The 27,516-nt window shown below is 44.2% G+C and overlaps 2 protein-coding genes across 3 annotated transcripts in view; one reads left to right on the forward strand and one right to left on the reverse strand.

Annotated features, from left to right (window-relative positions):
* The window catches only part of SART3 (spliceosome associated factor 3, U4/U6 recycling protein), a 35,100-nt gene extending 19,627 nt beyond the window's left edge, over positions 1 to 15,473 (reverse strand). The window contains exons 1-6 of one of the 2 annotated variants that reach the window (XM_008004580.3): positions 15,133 to 15,473; positions 6,916 to 7,042; positions 5,713 to 5,817; positions 2,950 to 3,134; positions 2,234 to 2,285; positions 826 to 950 (exon numbers count right to left, since the gene is read on the reverse strand). In XM_008004580.3, the coding sequence (XP_008002771.1) occupies positions 826 to 950; positions 2,234 to 2,285; positions 2,950 to 3,134; positions 5,713 to 5,817; positions 6,916 to 7,042; positions 15,133 to 15,444 (906 nt within the window). In that variant the 5' untranslated portion in view covers positions 15,445 to 15,473. Of the gene's footprint in view, positions 1 to 825; positions 951 to 2,233; positions 2,340 to 2,949; positions 3,135 to 5,712; positions 5,818 to 6,915; positions 7,043 to 15,132 lie in introns of both variants that reach the window. The other variant, XM_008004579.3, reaches the window with a different exon arrangement.
* Positions 15,474 to 16,806: 1,333 nt separating this feature from the next.
* Positions 16,807 to 23,564, forward strand: ISCU (iron-sulfur cluster assembly enzyme). The gene is made up of 5 exons (XM_008004581.3): positions 16,807 to 16,976; positions 18,490 to 18,603; positions 19,488 to 19,598; positions 21,401 to 21,479; positions 23,032 to 23,564. Exons 1-5 carry the CDS (start codon positions 16,863 to 16,865, stop codon positions 23,115 to 23,117), a joined length of 504 nt encoding a protein of 167 aa, XP_008002772.1. The 5' UTR covers positions 16,807 to 16,862; the 3' UTR covers positions 23,118 to 23,564.
* Positions 23,565 to 27,516: the final 3,952 nt, after the last annotated feature.

A 27,516-nucleotide genomic window follows, 5' to 3' on the forward strand; every position in this document is an offset into this window, starting at 1 on the left:
GTGAAAAGATGCTCAACTTCATTAGTAACCAGGGAAATACAAATTAAAACTACAATTTCAAATTCATCAAATTAAGTAGAATTTAAGTATGTCCAATATCCAAGACTGGCACAAGCAACAAGAACTCTCAGATAATGCTCACAGCAGTGCAAACTGATAACCTGGAAAACACTTTAACAACACACTATGATCCAGCAAAGTCATTCCTAAGTATTCCAGAGAAATTCTTTTTCATGTGTACAAGGAGACACACACAAGAATATTCAGAGTGGCACTGCTCCTCCTCCTAGCAAAAAACTGGAAATGACCCAACTATCCAGCAACATAGATAAATACATTGCAGTACACAGACAACTTTACAGCAGTGAAAACAAATGCACTGGAACTATATTTAGCAACATGAGTAAAACCCAAAAGCATGTTCAATGAAAATAAAATATACAGCATGATTCCAATATATAAAAGTTCAAAAGCAAGCAAAATTAAATATATTAATTAAGGATACTTTCATAGCTTGTAAACTATAAAGAAAAGCAAGGGAATGATTATCACAAAAGTCAGGAAAGTGATTACCTCTCGGGAGAGGGAGGAGGAGGCAATCGGAGAGGGGCACATAGGAGACTTCTAAGGTACTGGCAATGTTCTATTTCTTAACCTGGGTGGTAGGTACATGGATGTTCACTTTATTATTAGTATGTAAACTGCATGTATACATTTATACACTCTATATATTTCACAATAAAACATTGTAAAGATACTGTTTAACTTGCAACTATCCATCAGGGAAAGGTTTGCAGAGAGACGTTTACTAAAGCCAACACTTACCAGTGCTTCTTCATAGGGTTTATATTTCTCCAGCTGCTGTAGTGCTTTGTTATAGTTCTGAATTACCGACTCTGGTACTGGGTCTTCTGACCATTCTTCATACTCTGCAAATGTGGCCTCCATATCTATTGAAAGATGGATTCAGCCCCGTGGGTGTTGCCATTGGGCTTTATCAACCCAAACACAGATTAAGCCATGAGACTCAGGTGCCACTAGCCCCTCCCACATCTGTGGCCATGGCAGCTCTTACTGATCAAATTTTGATTTCTGCTGAGCCCAAACTTGTCTGTAGAAACTGTCTCAAAACAATGTCCCAGGCAACCCTCCCAGCTAATTAATCAGTCAATGACACTAGTAGCAACAATTTAACAACACTTACCCAGTGTTGCCTATGTTCTAACACTTCACATCCATTAACTCATTCAGTCAGCTCCACTCTACAAAGTAGTCTACTATGATCCTCATTTTGCAGTTGAGGAAACTGAAACAGAGGGTTCAGCTGCTTGTCTACAGTTAATGGTAGAGCAAGGCTGTGAACCCAGGCAGTCTGGCTCAAGTTCACACTCTAATCACTATGCTAGGCTGTTTCACGCTGGTAGGTGAAGTGAAATCTGCAAGCCAGCTCAGCTCTAGCCTTTGCTGCATGACACTCAATCATTTGATTAGACAACTACTTTATAACGTGTTAAATCCAATAAACCATGAAGAGAAATAACACCTGGGCTCCAGTAAAGTTGCCCAGAGGTTCTGAGTATGTACAACACGTGCCCGTGTCTAGGGAACAAACACAACAGCCATGCCAAACTCTTCCCATACTCAGAAAAATCCTCCCAGCACACACACACTCACAGCTCCAAAGACTCAAAAGGCTTAGATTGCCAAAATGTATTTACCAAATAAGGAAACTCTTTACCAACCTCCAAGAAACTCACTTATGAGTACTTCCAATCAACTGCACTTCTGAACCAAATCCCTCCCACAGAGGAATGATCTAAACCCACGCAAAATTCCTGCTGTTACGGAAGAGGTTACTTATGAAGAGAAAATGATTATAATGGAACTCTTGTTCAATGACGTTTCCCCCAAAAATACAGGTGTCATTCACTATTCCTTTCAGAGACCCTATCTCCGCCTTTCCAGCTAGGTCTCAAAGGAGAAAAGAGCTCTCACCTAGGAGTCAGGGAGTCTGGCTTCCAGTCCTGCTTCTGACCCTCACAACCCTCTTAAGCACTAACATTCAAGATGTTTTTACCTAGGACCTCATCCCAAGATACAATATCCAAGGACAGTAAGAACACAAGCTTTACCTGCCTCACAGGATGGTGGGAAAGGTCTAACTACATGTCGTTCCCCCAAAGTATTTTAAAAACCATAGAGGGCTGGCTATTGACATGTCAGTTTCTCTTACCATAGAGTGGGATCGCCAACTGTCGCCGGAAAAGACTGTGGACTTTCTCAAGCTGTGAATCAAAGGTTTGTTCCCGGTCAAAAGGGGAAAGGAAGCCAGCTACGGGCTAAAGAAGCAAATTAGTAGTAAATAACAAACTGTGGTTCTTTCTTTGTTTTTTCTTTTGAGAAGGGTTCTCACTGTCACCCTGGCTGGAGTACGGTGGTGTAATCACAGCTCACTACAGCCTCATGCTCCAGGCTCATGCAATCCTCCCACCTCAGAGTCCTGAGTAGCTAGGATCATAGGCATATGCCATCATGCCCGGCTAATGTTTTATGTTTTGTAGAGATGGGGTCTCACCATATTGCCCAGGCTGGTCTTGCACTCCTGAACTCAAGAGATCCTCTGGCCTCAGCCTCCCAAACTGCTGGGATTACAAGCATGAGCCACGGTACTTGGCCAACTCTGGTTCTTTCTACTTCAAAAAATATCTCAACAAATTTTTAGTTCAAGCTAAAAAAATGTATATGACCTCTTCCATACATATTGAACCAAATGCTAGAAGGGGTATAAAAACAGGTTATCTATCACCCAACCACTAAGGGATTGGCAAAGACCATTTTGTTAACTATATGAACTGCAAGATTCATCCTGGACATGTGTTTCAAAATAATCCTTCCAAGGAGACTTACAAGACAGCCCCAGCCTGTTCGGAGACAACCACAGGTACTCACCCGAGCAGCTTCCACGATCGCACTTTCAAACTCTCGGTAAGCCTCCCAAAGGGCGAGTCCTTTGGTCATATGCAAACCAACAGACGAGAGAGCCCTTTCAAACACGGAGCGAACTTTCTCAAGGCCACCTTTCTGACCAATCCCACCAACTGAGTACTGGCCATACTCTAGCCAAATGTTAGGACCTAAAAATAAGAAGTGTTCAATTAGTTTGGGATATAAAATACCCAAATATCAAAACTGATGCAAAACAAACTAAATGTGCCTACCAAAAAAGTTCTCAGACAGCAGCACTAAATGACAGTGAAGGCCTAACAGCAGAGATGACCATAAAGGACCAAAAAACATTACAGTCTGGGGAAGATCATAGATCCTCAGAAAAAGATAACTGGTGCTATTAACAATGGCTGTGAGACAGAAAGAAGTGGGTAACAGGATCATCAGAAATCATGGGAACACCATGCACTGCTAAAATTATCAGTGGTTCTAAAAGAAGACTCATGGGCCACAGAGCAGAGGTACAGATATAGTTTTTAAAAATACATTTGGCCAGGTGCAGTGACTCACGCCTATAATCCCAGTATTTTGGGAGACTGAGGCGGGAAGATCACAAGGTCAGGAGTTCGAGACCAGCCTGGCCAATATGGTGAAACCCCGTCTCTACTAAAAATACAAAAATTAGCCAAGCGTTGTGGCAGGCGCCTGTAGTCCCAGCTACTTGGGAGGCTGAGGCAGGAAAATCGCTTGAACTCAGGTGAGGGGGAGGTTGCAGTGAGCCGAGATCACACCACTGCACTCCAGCCTGAGAGACAGAGCGAGACTCTCAAAAAAGAAAAAAAAGAAAACACACACACACACACACACACACTATACTTGTATATTCATAAAACACCTCTTATTTTCATTATACAGATTATAAACCAAAAATTGTGAATTCTTTTTGGCTTGCAAAGATACACAAAAAATTCTCTATCTCAGAACAGTCTATATGGTAAGCAGCAATGCTTCTCACAAGAGGGACTGCTCCCAGTGGGAAATCAACAAGGAAGAGGATATGAAATCTGAAAGGGGAAATTGTTTGATTTTTGAGACAAGAGTCTCATTCTGTCACCCAGGCTAGAGTGCAGAGGCATGATCTCGGCTCACTGCACCCTCCGCCTCCTGGGTTCAAGCGATTCTCCTGCCTCAGCCTCCTGAGTAGCTGGGACAACAGGTGTGTGCCACCATGCCTGGCTAGTTTTTTGTATTTTTAGTAGAGATGGGGTTTCACCGTGTTAGCCAGGATGGTTTCAAACTCCTGAACTCGAGATCCACCTGCCTCAGCCTCCCAAAGTTCTGGGATTACAGGCGTGAGCCACCACCTCCAGTCTGAAAGAGGAAATTTTTAGAATGCCTTTTTTTTTTTTTTTTTCTCTGAGACAGAGTCTCACTTTGTCACCCAGGCTGGAGTACAGTGGCACAATCTTGGTCCACTGCAACCTCCGCCTCCTGGGTTCAAGCAATTTTCATGCCTCAGCCACCTAAGTAGCTGGGATTACAGGCCTGCATGCCACCACACCCAGCTAATTGTATTTTTAGTGGAGATGGGGTTTCCCCATGCTGGGCAGGCTGATTTCAAACTCCTGGGCTCAAGTGAGCTGCCTGCCTTGATCTCCCAAATTGCTGGGATTACAGGCATAAGCTACCAAGCCTGACCTTAAAATGCTTTCTTCTGAGACAGAATCTCACTCTGTTGCCCAGGCTGGAGTGTAGTAGCACAACCTCAGCTCACTGCAACCTCCACCTCCTCAGTTCAAGCAATTCTCCTGCCTCAGCCTCCTGAGTAGCTGAGATTACAAGCACGTGCCACCATGCCTGGCTAATTCTTGTATTTTTAGCAGAGACGGGGTTTTGCCATGTTGGCCAGGAGGGCGCTGGTCTTAAGCTCCCAATGTCAAGTGACCACCAGCCTCGGTCTCCCAAAGTTCTGGGATTACAAGTGTGAGCCACCACGCCCAGCCTTAAAACGCTTTTTAATAGCATTCTGTCCACAGCATTGTCTGATGTGATCCCCAGTTCACATACAGAAAATATTTAAGACACTTATACTATATACAGGGGACAGTAAAGAGACTTAAAGGGAGGTGAGTCTTCTATACTCCACTTGCACTGGTAAGATGTTAATATCAGCAGGCGAGGGAGGTCTCTGTGGGGACAGAACGATTCTGTATCTGGACTGCAGCAGTGGTTAGATGAAATCTACACATGTAATAAAATTTCTTTTTTTCCCATTGTTCCAAGGTCAATTTCCTGGTTTTGATTTTGTACTACAGAAACAAGATATTGGAGGAAACTGGGTAAAGTGAGTACACAAGACTTCTCTGTACTATTTCTGCAACTTCCTATGACTCTATAATTACTTCAAAATAAAAAGGTTTTCTTTTAATGTTTTCATCTTTTTTTTAAAGCATCTTGTCCAAAACCTCTAAAACCCTATTCAATGTATAAAAGATCACCAGGAAATACCATGTAAGCTCTGTCAATACATCCTGAGTGTGAGTGTACTCATTCTCTTACTGCAAGTGCTTCTTCCACTTTTATTTTAAAACTACACTTCCTCAATTAAAGAACAAAGACAATGATAAGACGACTGAACTTAAATCTTGCTAATTGTTAGACTAAAGTTCCCTTTTCTGGGTAGCAGCATCTCATAATACAGTCCTCAACAGCAGACTGATCTACATGACATTTTCAGATACCCTAAAAAAGTCCACAGTAACTTACAAATGTAATCCTTCACAGCTTTCTCAAAGAGGTCATACACATGCTCTCTGTCCAGGCCGTCCTGGGCCATGCTGATCTCGTCGTGCAGCCACTCCAGCCAGAGCTCTACGAGACAAGAGTACTTCCCGCATTAATACCAAAGGGGAGGCTGAGAGCAGGGACTTTACCAAGAAACATCAGCACGCAAATGTTTCATCCATCTTACACAACCTGGCATTGTTCCAGAAATTCACTTCTTAAAACCTGAACTAAGCACATAGGAGGTTTTATGCTTCCAAATAAGATCAAATCACTAAAATCATAACATCCTCCACTTGTTAGGCATTTCATATTTGGCAAAGCACTTTTCTCATTCAGTCTTTATCATAATCCTATAAGGCTGGTGATAGTAACACTAAAAATAATAACATCTATTTAAGGATTACGACATGCCAGGCATGTGTTAAGTGTTACAGGTAGAATAGCTCATCCTATTCTGTCATACATTACAAGGCAGAAACTACTGTTGCCATCATTTAACTGCTAGAAAAATGAGTCTCAGAATGTTTACATAATCTGCTTAAGGTCACACAGATAGTAAACGATGTAGCCAGGAATGAATCTAGGTCATCTGACTCTAGCATCTACACTCAGCAGTTATGCTTTGCAGAAGGGAAAAGGGGCAGAGTGGGATCTAGGACCAAAGTGTCCTAAGCACTGCCCAAAAGATCACTTATGAATATTCATGAAGACTGAACTAAAGAGTTGTTCAGTGCAATTATGTTTCTAATACGCAAAAAAGTAGAAATAACCTAAATGCCCAACTATTCTGGAACAATTAATGTATGAAACATTTACATAAAAAACTGTCTGTAAATGTTTAAATATATTTACAATTTTCTGGTTTCAAGAGAATGGATTAAATACATAAATACTGAAATGGGAAATAGAAATGGGATTCAAGTTTAATTACATTACAAATGTTTACCACAACGTTATAATTAAAAAATCAGAATTCAAAATCCGTGTTATATGATCATAACTACACTTTGCAAAAAACTACAAGATAATAAACTAAAAATAGCTAACTCTGATGGGTTTTCTTCTTTCTACTACACTGTATGTTCCAAGTTTTCTACAAGGAGCATGTCCTACTTTCAACATTGAAACAAATATACAAGCCTTGTTTCTGATTCTAAAAGCAGCCTGACTGCTGAAGCTTACCTTCAGTCAAGGGAAAGATCTCACTCATCTTCTGGCGGGCCATCCTCACCTTGGTAAGCTCCCCTTCCAGCCGGAGCAGCCTGATCAAGTCCACGTGGCAGTTATAGTCATAGACGTTGATAGACAACTAACAGGAAAAGAAACAAGTTGAAATTTAAAATGCCATCATCAAGTAACTTAGCTTTTGTCACTACTGGTAACTACACACATACCTGCCACAAACAAAATAAATGTGCTGAGAAAACCACTGAAACAGCAACCCAGCATATACCCACAGGCAGAAAACAAAACAATAAAAGAGGCTTTTGAAACAAACATAAAGCTCCCTCAAATCTGTTATAGTTCCTGCTAGAAGACATCAGGGTTCTTTCGGAAATAAAGGAGGCATTCTAATGAAACAAATAAAAAGTATGTGACCTCAGGTAAGTTATTTACTTTCCTAAGCCTCTATTTCCTCATCTATAAAATGAGGACACTACTGTTTCTAGTTCATACCAGGTCTTCCAAAGATTTTTTAAAATTCTACTATTACACTGGTCTTTAAGAAAAACTAAAAACCGCCGGGCGCGGTGGCTCAAGCCTGTAATCCCAGCACTTTGGGAGGCCGAGATGGGAGGATCACGAGGTCAGGAGATCGAGACCATCCTGGCTAACACGGTGAAACCCCATCTCTACTAAAAATACAAAAAAAATTAGCCGGGCGTGGTGGCAGGCGCCTGTAGTCCCAGCTACTCGGGAGGCTGAGGCAGGAGAATGGCGTGAACCCAGGAGGTGGAGCTTGCAGTGAGCCGAGACAGTGCCACTGCACTCCAGGCTGGGCGACAGAGCAAGACTCCACCTCAAAAAAAAAAAAAAAAAAAAAAAAAAAAAGAAAAGAAAAACTAAAAACCAAAAAGGTAATTTTGTAACATCCTTCAGCACATGTGAGGTACACTGTAAGACCTCTTTCATTTTACTAAATAAAAAAGATGGAGGCCAGTTACGGTGGCTCACGTCTGTGATCCCAGCACTTTGGGAGGCCAAGGCAGGTGGATTGCTTGAGCTCAGGTGTTCGAGACCAGCCTCAGCAACATAGTCAAACCCTATCTCTACCAAAAATACAAAAAATTAGCCGGACATTGTGGTATGCGCCTGCGGTCCCAGCTACTTCGGAGGCTGAAGTGGATCACCTGAGCCTGGGAGACAGAGGTTGCAGTGAGCCGAGATTACGCCACTGCACTCTGGGCCTGGGTGACAGAGCAAGACCCCATCTCCAAAAAAAGAGATGGAAATCCATATTAGAGAAACAAGAGTGGCAGCAGTTTAGTATCTGTTGATGCTAAGTGACAGGTACATAAAGTTTTATTTGTACATTTGAAACTTTTCAAACTAAAATTATTTTAAGTTACCATATATCTGAGACAAAGAAAAACAAAAAGAATGTTACTAGCAGACCAACCCTTGAAGAATAGCTAAAGGAAGTTCTTTGAACAGAAAAGTTAAAAGAAGGAATCCTAGAGCATCAAAAAGGAAGAAAGAACAGAACAGTAAGAGCAGAAATACGGGAACTATGACAGATGAGTATCCTCCTCTCTTCATGAGCTTTCTAAATCGTATGTAATGAAACAAACATTGTAAGAACTTCTGATACCCAACACAGTATTATTTAAAAGTGGGGATGGAAAGAGAACTGAAATGGAAGATTTCCACACTTCGTTCAAGTGGTAAAACACTGATACCATGTAAGTCAACTCTGTATATTTTAACACCCAAAGCAACCACTGAGAAAACTATTCAAAGCAATTACACTAAAAATCACTTTAAATAAATCAAGATGGCCAGGCGTGGTGGCTCACACCTGTAATCCCAGCACTTTGGGAGGCTGAAGCGGGCAGATCACGAGGTCAGGAGTTCAAGACCAGCCTGGCCAACATGGTGAAACCCCATCTCTACCAAAAAATACAAAAAATTAGCTGGGTGTGGTGGCACATGCCTGTAGTCCCAGCTACTCGGGAGGCTGAGGCAGGAGAATCACTTGAACCCGGGAGGCAGAGGTTGCAGTGAGCTGAGATCACACCATTGCGCTCCAGCCTGGGCGACAGAGCGAGACTCCATCTCAAAAAATAATAATAATAAAAAATAAAATAAAAAATAAAAAATAAATTAAATTAAATTAAAAATCAGAAATGTATAAAGAGAACAATACATAATGACCAAATTGGGTCTATCCCAGGAATGCAAGGGTTTTCACACTACAAAATCATCCAGTATAATTTTTTCCACCATCAAATTTGACAAAAAAAAATATGATTATCTCAATGAAGAAAAAGCATGTGATTAAAATATCCATTCATGAGTCAAAATTAAGAACTGGCAAACTAGGAATAGAAAGGCACTTCCTTAACCTGATTTTAAAAATCTACAATAAATATGACTCCTAATGATAATATACTAAAATTCCTTTTAAAAAACACAAAAAGCTACCCAGTATCACCCTCTATTTAACCCTGTACTGGAGGTCTGGGGTTGGAACAATGAGACAAGGAAAAGAAACGGATATAAAGAGAGAAAATAATGAGAACTGTAATTATAGTCAGATGATATCACTGTAAACTAAAACTCATCTACAAACAAATCATTTGGAAATAATAAACATGATTAGCAAGGTGACAAGCAATAAGAGCAATGTATAAAAATCAATTACATACAAAGAGACAAATACTGTATGATTCCACTTATATGAAGTATCTAGTCAAATTCATAGAGACAGAAAACTACAATGGTAGTTACCAGGGGATTGGGAAGGAAGGGGAAGGAGAGCTGTTTAATGGGTACAGAGTTGCATCTATGCAAATGAAAACTTTGGAGATCTGCTTCACAACAATTTGACTATACTTAACACTACTGAACTGTACACTTAAGAATAACATAGCAAATTTTACGTTTGTGTTTTTTACAATAAAAAAATACATTTCTATAAACCAGCAAGCTTTAAAATGTAATTTTAAATAGGATAGCATAAACATCGAACACCATAAAGTACCTAGAAATACATCTAACAAAAGATGTGTGAGACCTGTATGGCAAAATGTTTTTAAACTTGATTGAAAGATATTAAAAACTTGGCTGGGTGCGGTGGCTCACGCCTGTAATCCCAGCACTCTGGGAGGCCAAGCTGCACAGATCACTTGAGTCCAGGAGTTCGAGACCAGCCGGGGCAACACAGCAAAACTCTGTCTCTACAAAAATTATAAAAAATTAGCTGAGTGGTAGCACATGCCTGTGGTCCCAGCTACTCAAGAGGATGAGGTGAGAAGATCGCTTAAGTCCAGCAGGCAGAGGTTGCAGTGCACTGAGATCATGCCACTGCACTCCAGCCCGGGCAACAGAGCAAGACCATGTCTCAAAAATAGAAAGAATATTCAATACCTAGACAAATGGAGTTATATGCATATTCTGGGTTAGAATAATCATTATAGCAAAGACGTCAATTCTCCCCTAAATAATCCATAAATTCAATGCAATTCAAATAAAAAAACCAACAGGGTTTTTCATAGACCTTGACAAAATCATCCTAAAATTTATATGAAAGAGCCAAAACACCCTGCAGGGAAAGAAAAAAAAAAAAAAATCAGGTAGGAGGATTTGTCTTACCAGATAGCAAGCCTTAGCAATAAGTTAATCAGTGGAACTGGCACAGGATAGACAAACTGAAGAGAGAGCCCAAAACAGACCCATGCAGTTGAAAAACATTATGGCTCAGGTGGCAATGGCTGTTTCAGCTAAAATAAATTTATGATCTACAATTGTGACCCCCAGGTTGAAAAATAGTGACTTTGAGAAACTCTTTTTTTTTTTTTTTTTTGAGACAGGGTCTCACTCTTCCTCAGGCTGGAGTGCCGTGGCACAATCATGAATCACTGCAGCCTCAAATTCCTGGGCTCAAATGATCCTCCCGCCTCAGCCTCTCGAGTAGCTGCTACTACAAGCGCACGCCACCACACTCGGCTACATTTTTTAAATTTATTTTTTGTAAAGGGGGGGGTCTCACCATCTTGCCCAGTCTGGTCTCAAACTACTGGGCTCAAGGGATCATCCTGCCTCAGCCTCTCAAAGTGCTGGATTACAGGTGTGAGCCACTGCATCTGGTGAGAAACTCTTGTACATGATGTGAACTGCTTTGTATTTATCAAATTACATGCCAAAGATAATAATCAATTACAGATAAGAGCTCTCATTTTTAAATCTTAAGACTTTTAGCAATGTTCTCCTGCTTATGACTCCTAAAAGCTGACAAACTGAACTCATCTGATGATCACGATAGGTGAAAAGCACTGGACCAGATCAGGACACAAGTGTTCTAATCTCCACTTGTTCTGTTTCCTCATTTGTACCATGAAAGAGCTGGGCTAAAGCTCTGGTTCTTAAATGGGCTACCACTGACACATTGATGTTTCAAAATCACGTTATCAAGTGTGTCACACAAAGTAACCGCAGTTTGGGATATTTGAGAGATGAAGTTTGAGAAGGATATACTTTCTTCATTAAAGAACATTCAAGGCTCTCCGCGCCACATCACCACTCTGAACTCACTAGAGGTGCTTGTGGAGCACGAACAGGAGTGGGAGAGCACTTGCCAGTCAGTGTCACGAATATCTATGTATGCAAGCACCCCTCACATGAATACCGTGTGTAGATCAGCAGAAGAAAAAGGTGTAAAAGTCGCTAAAGTCAAGAAGCTGCCTTTAAGGTGTGGCTTTTGGTGTAAACTTCTGATTTTTAGGGTAAAATGATGAAGTTGCTATATAAGGACAAATACTCTGAAAGTACATATATTAAATACATACTGAAATGCATTTAAAAGAGCTATTTCTACATAGTTCAACCTATACTGATAAATGATAAATATGCTGGTCTATTCTGGTCTTAGAACATCATTAATGACCTTTTTTTTTTTTTGAGATGGAGTCTTGCTCTGTCACCCAGGCTGGAGTGCAGTGGTGTGATCTCAGTTCACTGCAAGCTCTGCCTCCCGGGTTTAAGTGATTCTCCTGCCTCAGCCTCCCGAGTAGCTGGGATTAATAACATAGATGCTTTAAAGGAAACTTAACCAATCACAAAATGATACGTTAACTGATTGAACTCCCTAGCAATGTGAAGAAAGTGTTACACCTACCTGTACTAGAAAGGGGGAGAAATAAGAGAGGTCTGATGGAAAGAAAACAACTGGTGCGATCAAGGGAAAGGCAGGGAAGGGAGAATGGAGCAGCAACTATCATGTACCAAACCGTGCCAGGAGCTTTACCCACATTGTGCCGCACCCCACAACAGCCCTGTGAGGAAAGCACTATTACAACCTTCATTTTACTAACTGGAACACCCAAGGCTCTGCGAGCTGAAATAACTTGTCCAAGGCCTTTCCACTACTCAAAGGAAGGCTGGGGATCACACAGGGTTGCAAAGCCATAGTCTCTGTACTGCTGCACTGACAAATCTGCTGAAGCGACCATGAAGTGCCACTTTTAGTTCTAGCACACAAACACAAATAATGGAAAATATTTGCTTTTGTTACACAGATACCATAGCAAACTGCCAGCTTCCATAAAATATAATCGTGGCCACGTGTGGTAGCTTGTGCCTGTGATCTGAGAACTTTGGGATGCTGAGGCAGGAGGATGACTTGAGCTCAGGAATTTAACATCTACCTGGGCAGCATAGTAAGAACCCATCTCTACAAAAATAAATTTTAATTAGCCAGGCGTGGGGGCTCATGTCTGTAGTCCGAGCTACTTTGAAGGATGAGCTGGGAGGATCACTTGAGCCTGGCAGGTCCCAGCTGCAGTGAGCCATGATCACGCCACTACTCCAGCCTGGGCAAGAGTGAGACGCTCTCTCAGAAACACTCAGGTATGAGAACCAGAACTTTCAAATATGGCGAGGCCAAGTTTCTCCCAGACCTATTTGGAAGCGATTCATCATGATGCTCTACCATAAGAGCAGCTACGGCAGGAAGCAGCAGCTGTGGGACCAGGTGAGGTGGGTGGGAGGCTTGGAGAAACTGGAAATGTCCATTTCTAGACCCCAGGACAAAGAGCATAAGGCCAGAGGGTCTTCAATTCATCACTTGCCAGGTCCCATCCTGTGTGGTCACATTCTAAACTCCATCCCACCCTTGGTGATTTGTGGCAGGACAGGCAACTGCAGAGTACTAGTGGCCAGGAGACCTCTGCTCTCCTCTTTCTTGCTCCTTAGCAAGCTGTGTACCCTCATCAAGGACTTAACCTCTCTGTTCCCAAACCTCTCTTTCCCCCACCTCACAGAATAGGCTCATCGAAAGGCCCAGGACTAGCAGTCTGAAGAAATGATATCAACAAGGGCAGTGACACAGTCAATCTGGTACGCAGTGTCACGCTGTACTTGCTGAATAAGACTAAACTAGCTTCAGTACACTTATTTATAAAAAGTAGAAATGGTAACTACCTGCCAACCCCAACTGGTTCCTCTGTCAATCAAATGTAATGGGTGGGACAAGCTATACCAATGGATGACATCACTATCTCATAATGTAACAAAAATATCAGTGCCAGAGGGAGTATTATAAGGAAACTGACACTCAGCAACGTTTAATGAGTAACCTAGATTAGCAACTTCACATTCACTGAGTGATTTCACATCCAGTGTGGCATCTAGTCCACATTTTCAGTGTAAATCCCACTATGAACGACTTAAAGCAAATCATTTCATCATTTGTTCTGAACCTCTGTTTCTTCATCTGTAAAAAGAGAACGTGGGCCGGGCGTAGTGGCTCAGGCCTGTAACCCCAGCATTATGGGAGGCCAAGGTGCGTGGATCACCTGAGGTCAGGAATTCAAGAGAAGCCCGGCCAACATGGTGAAACCCCACCTCTACTAAAAATACAGAAATTAGCCAGGCACAATGGGGCATGCCTGGATCCCAGCTACTGGGAAGGCTGAGGCAGGAGAATCGCTTCAACCAGGGAGGCAGAGTTTGCAGTGAGACGAGATGGTGCCACTGCACTCCAGCCTGGGTGACAGGGCGAGACTCTTGTCTCAAAAAAAAAAAAAGGGGGGAATGTGCTCCATCTCTTCTGTTTGCCCCCTCCAAACATACCCTACCCTCTCCTCCCTGCCCTGTGTCCCCGAGTATAGACCCCATATACAGGTTTTCTGGCTCTTCAGCTTCCAGATGGGTCTGCCCAGCAGAAGGCACCAGCAGAAGAAGTTTGGTGGAAGGAAGAAAGGGAGGTCAAGGTATTTCTTCCCCCACCCCAATCCTTGACAGGAAACTGGGGCTGCATCCCTTGAACAAAGTTATCAGCAGGTCTCAGGTGCCCTCTCCACACAACTCAGATCACTCCCTTCACCCCTTCAGGCCCAAAGATGGACACCAGGTTCTGGAGTTACTAGCCATGGGATACTAAATCTTCACTCCTGATTTCCCTACCCACACCTTTACTTTCTCTCAGATCATCCTAATCTAAATGTGCCACCTATTTCCTGCTGAGATCCTGGATTATACAGTAGATATCAGCACCTCGTAAGGTTACCAACGAGAGACCATGTTATGACTAGATGCTAGGCACTGGGCTATATTTACTCTTACAACAATTATATTATGCAGACAATGTTGCTCCCAATCTGCAGATGAGGAAACCGAGAGGATCAGAGAAATTAAGAAATTCTCACAAGGACATACAAGGGTGGAACAGCTAGAACTGAGGCCTTAACTTCCAGAACCAGCAAATCTTTCCATTTCTATTATCACCATCGCGGTCAATATTTTTCCTACCACAAGTTTCATCACCGCCGTCATTCCTACACAACAAAATAACAGTCTCTTGTGAATGCGTGTATTTCTACTGTTGGACGTGTGGCTACGAGGGGTAGTTCTGGAATGGGATCAAAGTACGAGGCCTGACTTGCAGGAAGTATTATCTTGAGCAAGAGACTTTCCTCCACGAACCTCAGTTTCCTCCAGTAAAATGGGGATAGATAACAGGGCTTCCTTCACAGGGTGGTGAGGAGGATTCAATGGGATAACATTTGCAAAGCACTGGGCACGCAGTAAGCACTCAAATGACAGGAGCTACGGTCATGAAAAAGGGGTTTGCAGCCCTGGCGGCTTTATGGCCGCCGAGAACCAGGGAGGCGGGCCAGGACACGGGGACCTGAGGACCTGAAAGGCTGGAAGGTGCCCGCTGCCCACCCCCGGGCCCACCTGCTCCTCCAGTCTCTCAATCTCCAGCTGGTTCTTCTCCTCCTCTTCGTCATATTCCCACTCGTACTCCCCGGGGGAGCTCTCCGCGGAGGAAGCCATGGCGTACTCATCCCCATCGCTCTCGCTCACGCCTTCCTCCTGCTGATCCCACCCTGGCCCTACGGTCTTGTATGTCGCAGCGGCCACAGCCCGCGATAACACCTTCCTTCTTGTCCTGGCCGCCTTAACCTCATCCTCCTCTCCATCAGCCTTGGGCCCAGCCTTGGACTCAGCCTCGGGTTCTGAAGCCGAGGTTGCGGCCGCAGTCGCCATCTTGCGCTTCTAATGACTCTCGGGTCTTCCCGCGGCCGCCGAAGACCCGCTGAGGCAGAGGCTGCCCGCGGCGCGCGCCTTATCAAAAGCCCGCTTTCTTGACACTGAAAGGGAAACTGGGAACCTTAGATAACGAGAAAATTTCCACATGCACTAAATTCATTTTATTTTACACCCCTGTAAAAACTCCCACCAGAGAAAAAACTCATTATCATGGCATACGTTCCGTCACAACTTCGGACAGAAGTTGGGTCTTTGGGCAGGAAGTGGAGGCCATAGAGGAAGTCATGGAGCGAGAGTGGTGTCTGTAGTAAAGAAATTGGCGCCATCTTGAGAAGGTCAAAGTAATTCTTAGAAAAAATACCTTACTTATCGCCTAGTGTGACCTGGCGCTTGGGTTTAGTCTCCCCAGCAACTGCACCTCAAACGCAAAGAAAACTGCAGGTCCTCGGGGAAGGATCGATTTCACCATTCAAGAGAAAAATCCATTCCCCAAAGAAATTCTTCCCCTTTATGTAAACGTCTGGTACCTAGGAGGCGTTAAATACACTTGAGTTTTCCGGTTTTATAAGCTCACATACTGCAAACCAACAGTAAATACGCATTTCTTTTAATTGCTAGGCACCGACATATAAATTGAATTTGCTGTTGTTTTAGAGAGAAAAATAGACACTCATTTTTTTTCAATCAGGACATGGTGTTCGTTTCCTTCTTAAGCTTCCCATTGTTGAGGTAAGCAAGTACTGGAGTGTGTCTCTATCTCTACCTTGCTCCCTCATTAGCAAGCTTAATGGGCAGGAATTACGTCTGTTTTGCTTTCCGTTGGATCCCCGGGTCTAGTAGAGTGCCTTGACACATAGTAGGTACTCGACACAGATGCTGGCTTCATGATGAAGGAATTGTCCTCGAATTAATACAAAAGGGAAATTCAGACTTAGCGAGCCGGTACCATTTGTCTAGGGACACACAGCCAGGAAGGAACCGAACCAGGATTCTAACCCAGGACTACCCAAGTTCGAATTCTAATTGAACCTAAGCCCTAAGCGACCTTGGACGGAGTGACCAAACTGCCCTGAATCTCAGCTTCCTTAGCTGCAAAATAGGGTTAGGAAAAGTGGACTCGGTGGTCCTCTGCGCCGCATTCCCACACTGCAGAAGCCTGAGGTCCTCTCTCAACCAGAATCCAGTACCCAGGACAAGCCTTTCAGCGACTTCAGACCTTCCCGCTCCCGACCCCGCCCGCCCCCGAGAGGCGTGGTCAAGGCGGGGCCAGAGGGCGGACGCTTGCACGGAACGGTAAGGCGCAGGCGCAAAGCCTCGGTGACGCCAGAGAGGCGCGCTCCCAGCTCGGAGCCGACTCGCAGACGCGCCCCGCCCCTCGGCATCGCTCTGGACTGGCGCAGGCGCAAGCCGGCAAGATGGCGGCAGCTGGAGCTGGCCGTCTGAGACGGGCAGCTTCGGTTCTGCTGCTCCGGAGCCCCCGCCTGCCCGCCCGGGAGCTGTCGGCCCCGGCCCGACTCTATCACAAGAAGGTAGGGACAAACGAGGTGACACGCGCGACTCGGCGGAGGCCTGGGCTGGAGCGGCGGCCGCGGGGTTCTACGCAGCCAGGACTAGCTGTCGCCTCCCACGTCTTTGCCCTGACTCACTTTCCCTTGCTACGCAGTGAGGCTCACTGCAACTGATAAACAACAGTTACCGCTCATCGGGCTGCGACTTCCAGGGGGCCCCGCCGCTGGCCGCGACTTCGTGCGTCCCAACTTTAAATTCGCCAACAGCCCAGGAGGCAGGGTCCTGTTGGGACTTGTCTTTTAGAGTCCAGGGACAGACACACCCCCGGAGCGGGCTGCGGCTTCAGCCACTTTGCTGCCCTGGCCAGATGACCTTGCGCTAGTCACTGCGCCTCTCTGAACTTTTTTCCCCAGGTGTAAATGAGGGACTCTCAGCTGTCTCTTACAAAGGATACTGTGCGTGGAGTCCTGTCATGGTTCCTGGCACATAGGCCCCAGCACGAGGAGACCGTTTCTGTTACTGCTTTAGGAGTGCATAGGGGAGTCAGGCTTGTAACCAACATGCGTAGTGTTTTTGTTTTGTTTTGGGGGGGTTTTTTTGGCGGGGAAGGAGGGATGGATGCATAGTTTGCAGCCCCTTGCTGTCTGGTGACGCGAAGTCCCCCAGACGTGAGACTCCCACTCTAGAAACAACTAAAGAATGCCATAAATCAATGTGGCACAAAAAGTCCCTCCGTTAGATACTATCCTATAGGGGCCTTTACTTGGAGTCAAAATCCTTAGTCAGATGGGGAGGAAAAGGGGACTGGAAGATCGGGGTGCTTACTACTAACCAGTAACCACATTAAGGCCTTCTGTGTGCCAGTTCGAATGGATATTGATTCTGATCTGGCCTCTGCCCTTTCTCCAAGGGCTTCTTCACTCCTCCCCGTCCCGGGGGTGTGTTTTGTTGAGGGTACACCCCTAGGAAACTTGGACTAGCAGCCTTTCAGCAGCCAGGGTGCGCTGCTGCACTAGGGTGATGACAGGCTCTGAAATACGGTAATGGCACTGTTTTTATTTTAAAAGACACATAAACGTACACATTCCATAGCATTGTTCTCTGTGTAACAGTCACCTTAAGGCTTCTAAAAGTTTTCCCTTCCTGGGCCATAGTTATTTTTAGAATTTTTAAATAGTAATCATCCTTTGAGGATCGTTTTTATTTGAAAATAACAAAACTGCTGTTTGAGCCCAAGTCTGGTGGGTAAAAGTCAAGTATTTTTGTAAAAACCCTATGGAATTAAGACATGATTTCACTGATTTTTCTTTTCTTCTAGGTATCGCTAATCTGTGAAGTAGTTGTAGAGGAGACACAAAAGGAATTGGGGGTCACAAATGATTCTCACTGACATGAGTGTAGACCTTTCTACTCAGGTGAAATTTGGTGATTGCCTGCCAGGTTCAAGATGCTGACTTCCAGGAGCTTGCCATCATACCAGAGACCAGTACCAATAGAGAGTGAACACGATTTATCTTAACCCTCTCATTTTAGGTTGTTGATCATTATGAAAATCCTAGAAACGTGGGGTCCCTTGACAAGACATCTAAAAATGTTGGAACTGGACTGGTGGGGGCTCCAGCATGTGGTGACGTAATGAAATTACAGGTATGGCTAGTCTTTAATAGTGATAACAATAATCCCTTTAAGTTTACAAAGCACTTGCACATACAGCATTTCACTCGGTCTCTTTATTCCTGTGAGATGGGATGAGTCCATGTTAGACATGATTGGAACAGGGCCTCAATTGTAGCTCTCCTGCTAGGCTAGTGTACTATGCCGACTTTTTCCGAAATAGAAGAGTAATCTCATTTTTGTACTCACTGTATAAGTTTAAATTCCAACTTCAGCCAACGAAAGAGTTTTGTGAATTTTACTGATCAAAGGAAAATCCCAGTGAGCTAGCAGTCCCCAATGAGATAAGAAACACAGTAAATTAAACCTGTCCCCAGATTGGGAGCAACATGAAGATAGTGTCTAGTGCTTTGGGTACACTGTTGTTGTAGCGCCAATCTGCTGCTTCATGGTGAGTGGACAGCTTGCCAGATCTTCATACCTATCTTGGAATACAGAAACAAAACAGGAGGAAACCACTAAATATAATCTGCTGCCCAAGAAAAAAGTATTAACCAGAGACCTTTATTGTGGACTCTCTTAGTATTTAAAGAGGCAGATTGCCCCAGCAGCTGTGAGCAGACTGCCTCAAATAGAAGTTCATAGCCAAAATGCAAGCCAGAGTTGCAAAACAAAATAATACTGGGGTGGAGGGACATATTTTTCAGCTGATCTTTGTCAGTTGGGCCTGGATAGTTGTCCCTGCATTTCACTTTTCATCACTGAGCTGAAACAAGGCAAAATCAGTAATTAATGCCATCACTTAGTATGGAAAGCAAGCCCAAAGCCCTTGAGGAAGGCCCCAGTGAATCTTCATGAGTGCTAAGTTCCAGAGGGTGGTCCCAGGACTCACCACTTAATTCTTGTCTCTTTTCTAGATTCAAGTGGATGAAAAGGGGAAAATTGTGGATGCTAGGTTTAAAACATTTGGCTGTGGTTCTGCAATTGCCTCCAGCTCATTAGCCACTGAATGGGTGAAAGGAAAGACGGTAAGGTTGCTCACAAATCTGACAGAATGAAATTGCATTCACCCCAAGCCTGTTTCTTGACGGGTCTAATGGGTCAAAAACAAGTAACCATGACTGTTTTTTAATATTCTAAATTTTTTAAGTTTCTACTATACAGATGTTGATTATATTAATTCTTCAAATTGGGAATTATGGATCATTCTAGATGTTGTTTGGGTTTTTTTCTTGTTGATCATTTTGTTTGTTTGTTCGTTTGGGTGTTAATTACATACAAAAAAGATTCTCACCTGTCCCTCTAACAAAATAGAATTTAAAAGAAATCTTTGGCTTTCTCTAAGGTTACTAATACTCTTATAATTTGTCAAGTCAGAGAGTTGTTATATGGTAGTTATTTTCTTGCTTATTTCCTCTCATGTTTCAGAAAGGGTTCTAGGTGGCTTACAAGGATTGGTGAAATAAACTAGCCTGTGTTAAAAGAGGGATTAAAGAATCAAAAACACAGCAAGGGTAGGGGCAAAGTGAACAACGAAATCAGAACAGTGATCCAGGTGGCTGATCGCAAGCCCTCTAAAGGCAGAGATAATAAAGAGCTAGAACTTCTCTTTCATCTCTTTCTCTCCGAAGTGTCTTTCCCTGGTAGCTGCAGAGGTCAAAGGTCCCAAAAGCAGTGAAGAGCTGGACTTTCTAAAATCCAGTTGCTGTCAGAACCTCTCAGAAAAGCCAACCAGCAAGGCACTCATCTTTGCTGCCCCAAGGGACCAGGTGCAGGGAGCTGAGTCATGGAGGAGCATGCTTGGGAGCTGGCCAGCTCCACGGCAGAGCGGTTTGCCAGGCCACGTGCCACCTGCTTCCTGTGGCTCACGGCCTTCTGGCTGGCAAGCTCCTGAGAGCCAGAAAGCTCAGAACTAACCTGCTCTGGCAGGAGGTAGCTCTGAAGTGATTTGTCAGGAACTGTCGTCAGGTGAAGGGAGAAATGAGACAAGGCACTTATGCTCCCAGAACCTGGCCCTTAGGTGACTGTGAATTGTGATCAGAAAATGGGAGAGAGAACATTTCTTTAACCTTGAGATCGCCCATCTGAGTTTCAGGAGCAGAACCTGAATCAGCCAAGAAGGGTTAGCAGAATTGGGAAACTGAACAATAGTCAGACTAGCCAAGGAGCCCAGCTGTTGGGAAATCTGGTTTTCTGTAAGGCAGTGGGGCACTGTTCCACATGGGCGAGGATCTGCTTGCCTCACATTATCCCCCCGGGCTGTCAACCAGACCCCAGGCATCCTCCTCAGTTGATCTGGAGGAGATGCTCCTATAGGCAAAGGGTGACACCAGAGAGAGCGTTCAGCCTGACCCGGCTGTGCTCCTGCCACTGTGCCACTTACCTGACATCTTCCCAACCTCTCTGATGCCATTTGGCACTTCTAGTCAAAAGGATTTATTCTAACATTTCGTATGAGGACATCAGAGAAGCTGATATTCACAAAACCAGTATCGGAAATCACTACCTTTTAAGGAAAAGATTCCTGACACAGGCCACAAGCAGATCCCTAAGAGACTTCTCACCAGTTCCACTCCTGGCTTATAGAAGTGTCTGGGCGGTCTTTGCTTACCCAAGCCAGGCAGTGCAGCTGTGTATACTTCATGCTTGAGAATCCCAGCTGCAGCTTTGATAAAGTGGGAGTCCTGAGAAGACCCTCAGCCCTTTGAGTTATTAAACAGAAATTATCCCCACCAACCCCGAGGGCCTTTTTGGCCTCCCTTTTTTATTGTCTGGCCCTCACAAGATAAAGCATTGCTAAAACTGCCCGTCTTTCCATTATGCCTCTCAGGTGGAGGAAGCCTTGACTATCAAAAACACAGATATCGCCAAGGAGCTCTGCCTTCCTCCCGTGAAACTGCACTGCTCCAGTAAGTCTCTGCTCTCCATACCAGTCAGCTGGGACATTTGGCAGTAATTTCAACTTGCATTTGCAACAGTCCTTTTAGGTCATGGAGCCCATGTTTATAACCCTCAGAATTAGAGCTCATGAGTCTGTCCTTACAACCTGCAGAGGGTTAGAGCCCCCATGGTCTCACATTCATCCCTAAGAGGATCATGCCAGAAGGAGATATGCACCAGCCATCATACTGAGCACTTGATGGGCGTCATTTCTAAACCTCACAGATATCCTTGAGTGCACAGTAGATGTCATTACTTTCCTCTTATGGATGAAGGAGCTGAGGCTTGGGTTGAGACACCCACGTCACATGGCTAATAAGTGGGAGAGCCAGAATTTAAGCTACAATCTTTGATTTCAGAATCTGCTGTTTCTAGCAGAGGAGAAAACTCAGCTTTCTCCATAATCCTGTTTCCTGTGTATTTCTTCACTTCCTGTCTGGATGCTATTACTGTCAGGGTCTGCATCTGTATATATGGAACAACTAAGCCCAGTTGTACAATGTCCCCCTCTCTGCTATCCTAAAAAAAAAGCTCAGATGCCTTAAGACTTGTACTTGACTTTCCAGTTTGGTCTCTGTATTAAATCTAATGCTTTTTCCATCATTTCTTAACCTTCTCAGGGAAAGAAGGAATGAGAAACATTAGCCTTAATGCATCGATGGAGGTTTACTAACCAAATTAGTTAAAAATCAGCAGAGAGTCAGGCCTCTTGCCGGGGTAATACTCACAAGGAGAAGAGCCAGGTGCCGGGGCAGACACACTAACTCATTCTTCAGGAAGCCTGGTCAGACCCAAGTTCTTTCCACTTGATCTGGAATTTTAAGTATCCATAAAGAAAGGTCATCACTTGTAAACATTTTCACATGGTTTCAGGAAATCTCTAGCCCTTTTATTAGGCATTTTTAGGTACTGAAACCTTTCTCTGCTATTTGCTTGCTTTCTGCTGTCATTCTAGCTCTCTCGGTTTTTATTTTCCCCATAGCCTCACTTTGAATATTGACTCCTAAATAAAAGTGGTCAAACTCTCGATCACTAGAGGGTGATGTGGCAAATGCCATCCCATCAACAGATTGACATGATTTTTTTTCCAAAGGTCATGTCAACTTTTTATCATGACATGATTTTGTCCAAAGCCAGACTTTGATGGGAGCAGGCAAGAACTAACATTTGCTGTGTCCCTACTATGTGTTAGACATCTCTGTAAGTCCCTACACTATCCTGGCAAGAAAAGCATGATTATCCCAGTTCTATAGAGTAGAAAGTAGGTTTGAAGAGGCTAAGGAACTAGCCTGGGATCACAGATATTTAAACCCTAGTCTGTCTCCAGGATTAGCCACAGGAGTAACTCAGCTCAGGAAGCAGCTGCTGACCTGCCCGGCAACTCCTCACCCCAGCTTTCTGGCTTGGTTACCCCGTTAGTCCCCACCAGCACCACTTCCTCCAAGCTCTTAAAGTTTCTATTCCCAAAACCACTTCTTTCGCATCTAGAAACTTAGGCTTCTTTCCTTCCATTACCTGTAGTGCTGGCTGAAGATGCAATCAAGGCCGCCCTGGCTGATTACAAATTGAAACAAGAACCCAAAAAAGGAGAAGCAGAGAAGAAATGAGCCCTCCCTTGGCGAAGCCTCCAGCAGGCCACACCAGCTGTTTCCCACCTGCCGTGCAATCACCTTAGATGTTCAGAAGCCGCTCCCTCTCCACTGAAGAGCTATGAGATACGCACAATACTTGCTGTTCACATTATGACTCTCATGCAAGCAAAATACACAGTTTCATTGTTCTTAATCCCGTGGTTTCTTTCAGTCCACTTTTATCGCCTTAACCTAGTTAATGTATATTTTGAATTGTGTGTATGACCTCAGAACTGAAATTGATAAGTCGCAAGTGTTGATAGCCCATGAAGTGCATAGGTATCTAATTTTACCGGAATTGATTTGGGGGGAAATTACCAGTAGAATGCCTTTGTCTGAATATTTGATAGAACTAATTGTTGTACATAAAACAGATCTGCTTATCTATATATATAAAAAATAATAAAACAATGGAAGATAATGGTGTTCTCTAATAAGCCTTGTCTCTTGGGCCCATCATTCATTCCAAAGTGGTGCCCAAAGCCCCTTGGAGTTCCCAGATGTTGGACCGCAACGACATACACAGCTCTCCAAGCAAACAACAGTAAAGGTCATGTACAAGATTTTTTCCAAAGACAAATACACATAATATTTTTTTGGAACAAGGATGAAAGGAGATGATTATCGCTTTTCATTGTTCTTTGTGAGATGATAGTTGACAGCTCAAAGTGAGTCTTGAAGATTCTTTTTGTAATTTCACTGGTTGCTCAAATCTAAGAAGCATTGGCTTAGCACCCTAAAGATACGTGAAGAGCACCTCGGGAATGAGTTTAAAATGCAGATTTCTAGGCCCAAGTTTCTGACTTCTGTCTGGGCAGGTAATTCCAGAGCCCCTGACTTTTAAGAACCAAAGTCATAGATGAGCCGAACTTTAGGGAAGAAATTTCTGAATGCTCTGTTCTGCATAGGTGTAGTATGTAAGTGGTTCATTCTGAACTATCTGTGCCTGCATAGTACTCCTAAGGTAGTTTAAAAAACATTCAGCCAGGCGCGGTGGCTCACACCTGTAATCCCAGCACTTTGGGAGGCCGAGGCGGGTGGATCACGAGGTCAGGAGTTCAAGACCAGCCTGGCCAACATAGTGAAACCCTGTCTCTACTAAGAATACAAAAATTAGCCAGTCGTGGCAGCATGTGCCTGTAATCCCACTACTCGGGAGGCTAAGGCAGGAGAATCGCTTGACCTGGGAGGCAGAGGTAGCAGTGAGCCAAGATTGCACCAGTGCACTCCAGCCTGCAAGACAGAGCAAGGCTCTCTCAAAAAAAAACCAGACAGACAAACATTCATCCCTGGCTTGGGCATAAGTCTAAGCACGGTTCCTCCTACCGTGATGTCTCCCTATTCTTAGCTACTCATAGTCATGCAAATCTCAAAGGATGCCCTATCTTCTAGTGAAAATGGGTTATTGAAATATTGACTCCCATAGTCTCAAATGTTCAACTGATTCAAAAGTAAGATGTGTTTGTTTTTTCTGGTGGTGGTTTTTTTGTTCAGGCATAGGCTGGCTGCCTCTTAAATATGCCTCCCTTATTTTTTTTGTTTTTTTTGTTTTAATGCTCTGGGTTCTGGTGGAGGGCACAGAACTTCAAAGACTGTTCCCTGTGTAGTCTGTGAAGGCAGCCACAGACCAGGGACTTTATAGGAATCTCAAATTAGAACCCTGGGTAGAACCATGTAAAATTGTCATGTGTGGCATGTTCTGCAATTTAATTCACAGTCACTCTAGACTGAGCTTGTCTCTCCCTTGTTTATTACATGTGGCACCACCACAATTCCCCACCACTTTTCTTTGTGATTTTTTTTAATTTAAATGAGACATTTCTGTCCCAGTTAACGTCCTCAGAGTTGACCATCAGGAGGAGCTTATAAACAACTGAAGCAATATTCCCAGAAGAGCCCAAGTCTCCAAACGTGGTTGTGCTGCTAAAACGAATGGATATTTTTTAAACTCACATTAAAGACACCCTTTCCCAAGACAAATCTAGTTAGAGCCACACGGGGGCATCATGTGCCCTTCAGTGAGCTCAAGTCTAGGGGTTTTGCAGCCTCCAAATAGGTCTTAGCATCTCTAAATAAACCCCTCCATGGAAAACCTCCACAGGTAAGTTACAACGGTCTGTTAAGCATCCATGCTCTGTGCCAGGCCCTTACATTTGTAATCCTGTTAATTCTCATGACAGCCCCCTGCGGTGGGCATTGTTTCAGACAAGGATACTGGCTCAAGAGGCCAACTGACCCTCAAGCCAGCTGGCTTGATTTGAGTGACCCAAAGCCCATTCTTCTGCCTTACCCCTCCTGGCAGAACACACCAGGGATTCAAACTGCATATCTGAGGTTCACCTGTGCCTTGAACATTCAATGAAATAGCTGAACCAACACAGGCTGAGCCTGATGCATTCACTTGGCCAACTGGCTGCCAAGCACCATGGCCCTCACGCCAACCCTGGCTCCCACCAGGAGCCTAATTAAATTCTGAAGCCAAGTTAAAGCCAGTGCTCTGGAGGTGGGGCCTGGGCACTGGCATCACCTGATGGGCTGGGTGAGTTTATGGGTGGATGGATGAATGGATGGATGGGGAAGCAGAGGCTCCGAGAGGTGAAATGACTTGCCTCAAGGCACACAGCTAGGAAGTGGTAGAATCAAGCTCTGGCTGAGGTCTTCTGCCCACCTCCCACCCTCTCCTGGGTGCCACACTACAGCTATGACCACATCTCAGATGTAACCTTTCCTAAGTGTGATTCCTGGACCAGGGCTACCTGGGACCACATCCAAATGCACAGTTCTAGAACTTACATTAAGCATTGTCCTGTAAAAACTACTTGGCCCTAGGGTGAGTTTTCTTAAAAAGACAGACAAATGAGGCGTACTTCTCAATACTTCAGACCCGTTGAACTTGAGGCAAGAGTGCAGACCTTGTGTCTAACCTCACGACAGGAGAGAAGACTTCTAGGTCCCGCCAAGTTTTGGTGGCGTTAGAGGGCTCCTACAGATGAGTTCCAGCCAATGGCTCTTTGTGGCCTGTCTGCTTGCTTTCCCCACCCTCCAAGATAATATCAGCCAACCCCTCAAAAGGCCACCTCCCCAGAGAAGATCATCTCCACCCAGGGAGGAAGCAGCAGGGCAGAGTGGAGTGAGCTTGGAGTGTTGAATCAAATGCTGGCTACTGTTGTGTAACCCTGAGCAAAAGGCTCCACCTCCTCAAGCCTCAGTTTATTCATCTGCAAAATGGGAACAATAATAGTACCTACCTGATCAGGTAGACCTGACGATTAAATGAGATAATACATGGAAAGCACATGGCACATAGAGTTCATTATTGGGCCAGGTACAGTGGCTCATGCTTGTAATCCCAGCACTTTGGGAGGCCAAGGCAGGAGAATTGCTTGAGCCCAGGAGTTTGAGACCAGCCTGTGAGGCAGGATAGGTAGTCAAGGAAGTGACCGTGTCCTCAAGATGCAGCATCCGTGGTGACTATACAGTCAACACAACAAGCCTCAGCATTCGCATTGTAATTGAGCTCACTCAAGCAAAGTGATCTTCAGCAGGGACTTTCCTCTCTAGAAAGCATACGCACTTTCATTTTACTGTCCTCAAACTGACCCTTTGTGCATTAAAAGAGTAAAAAACACACCCCTAAGTGGAGATTTAAGATGCTAATGAGACATGCAACACATGAACAAGCACGTACAGCTACTGTGCATGGGCACCGAGAGGACCACCCAGAACATGCTTACTAGTAATGCCTCTCTCAACCCCTTATGAATAATCATGTAAAACCCCCTCAAAGGGAATCTCCCAGCAACAATCAATGCTGTCTTATCCTTACAAGCAGTCTGCCCTGAATCCCGTCTCTCTCAGGGTGTCCTGTCTTTTCTGTACTTCACTTTCAAAATGTTCTTTTTCCTCTGCAATAAATTACTCTATGCTGCACCTCCCCTTTGCTATGTGTCTCTTGTCTATATTCTTTTAAACTCAGAAGGCAAGAACTGAGATCTCGCAACAGCTGTCAACACCTAGATGTTGTTGGCAAGATGGCAAGACCCCATCTCTACAAAAGCACCACTGCCCTCCAACCTGGGTGAGAGAGTGAGACCCTGTCTCAAAAAAAAAAAAAGAAGATGAAGAAGGAGAAGGAAGGAAGGAAGGAAGGAAGGAAGGAAGGAAGGAAGGAAGGAAGGAAGGAAGGAAGGAAGGAAAAGAAAGGAAAGAAAAGAAGGAGGAGGAAGGAGAGAGAGGGCGAGAGAGAGAAGAGAGAGAAAGAGAGAGAGAAAGAGAGAAAGAATGAAAGAAAAAAGAAAGAAAGAAAGAAAGGAAAGAAAGAAAGAAAGAGAAAGAAAGAAAGAAAGAAAGAAAGAAAGAAAGAAAGAAAGAAAGA

The sequence above is a fragment of the Chlorocebus sabaeus genome, chromosome 11 (assembly GCF_047675955.1).
Source record: "Chlorocebus sabaeus isolate Y175 chromosome 11, mChlSab1.0.hap1, whole genome shotgun sequence".
NCBI classification, from domain to species: domain Eukaryota; kingdom Metazoa; phylum Chordata; class Mammalia; order Primates; family Cercopithecidae; genus Chlorocebus; species Chlorocebus sabaeus.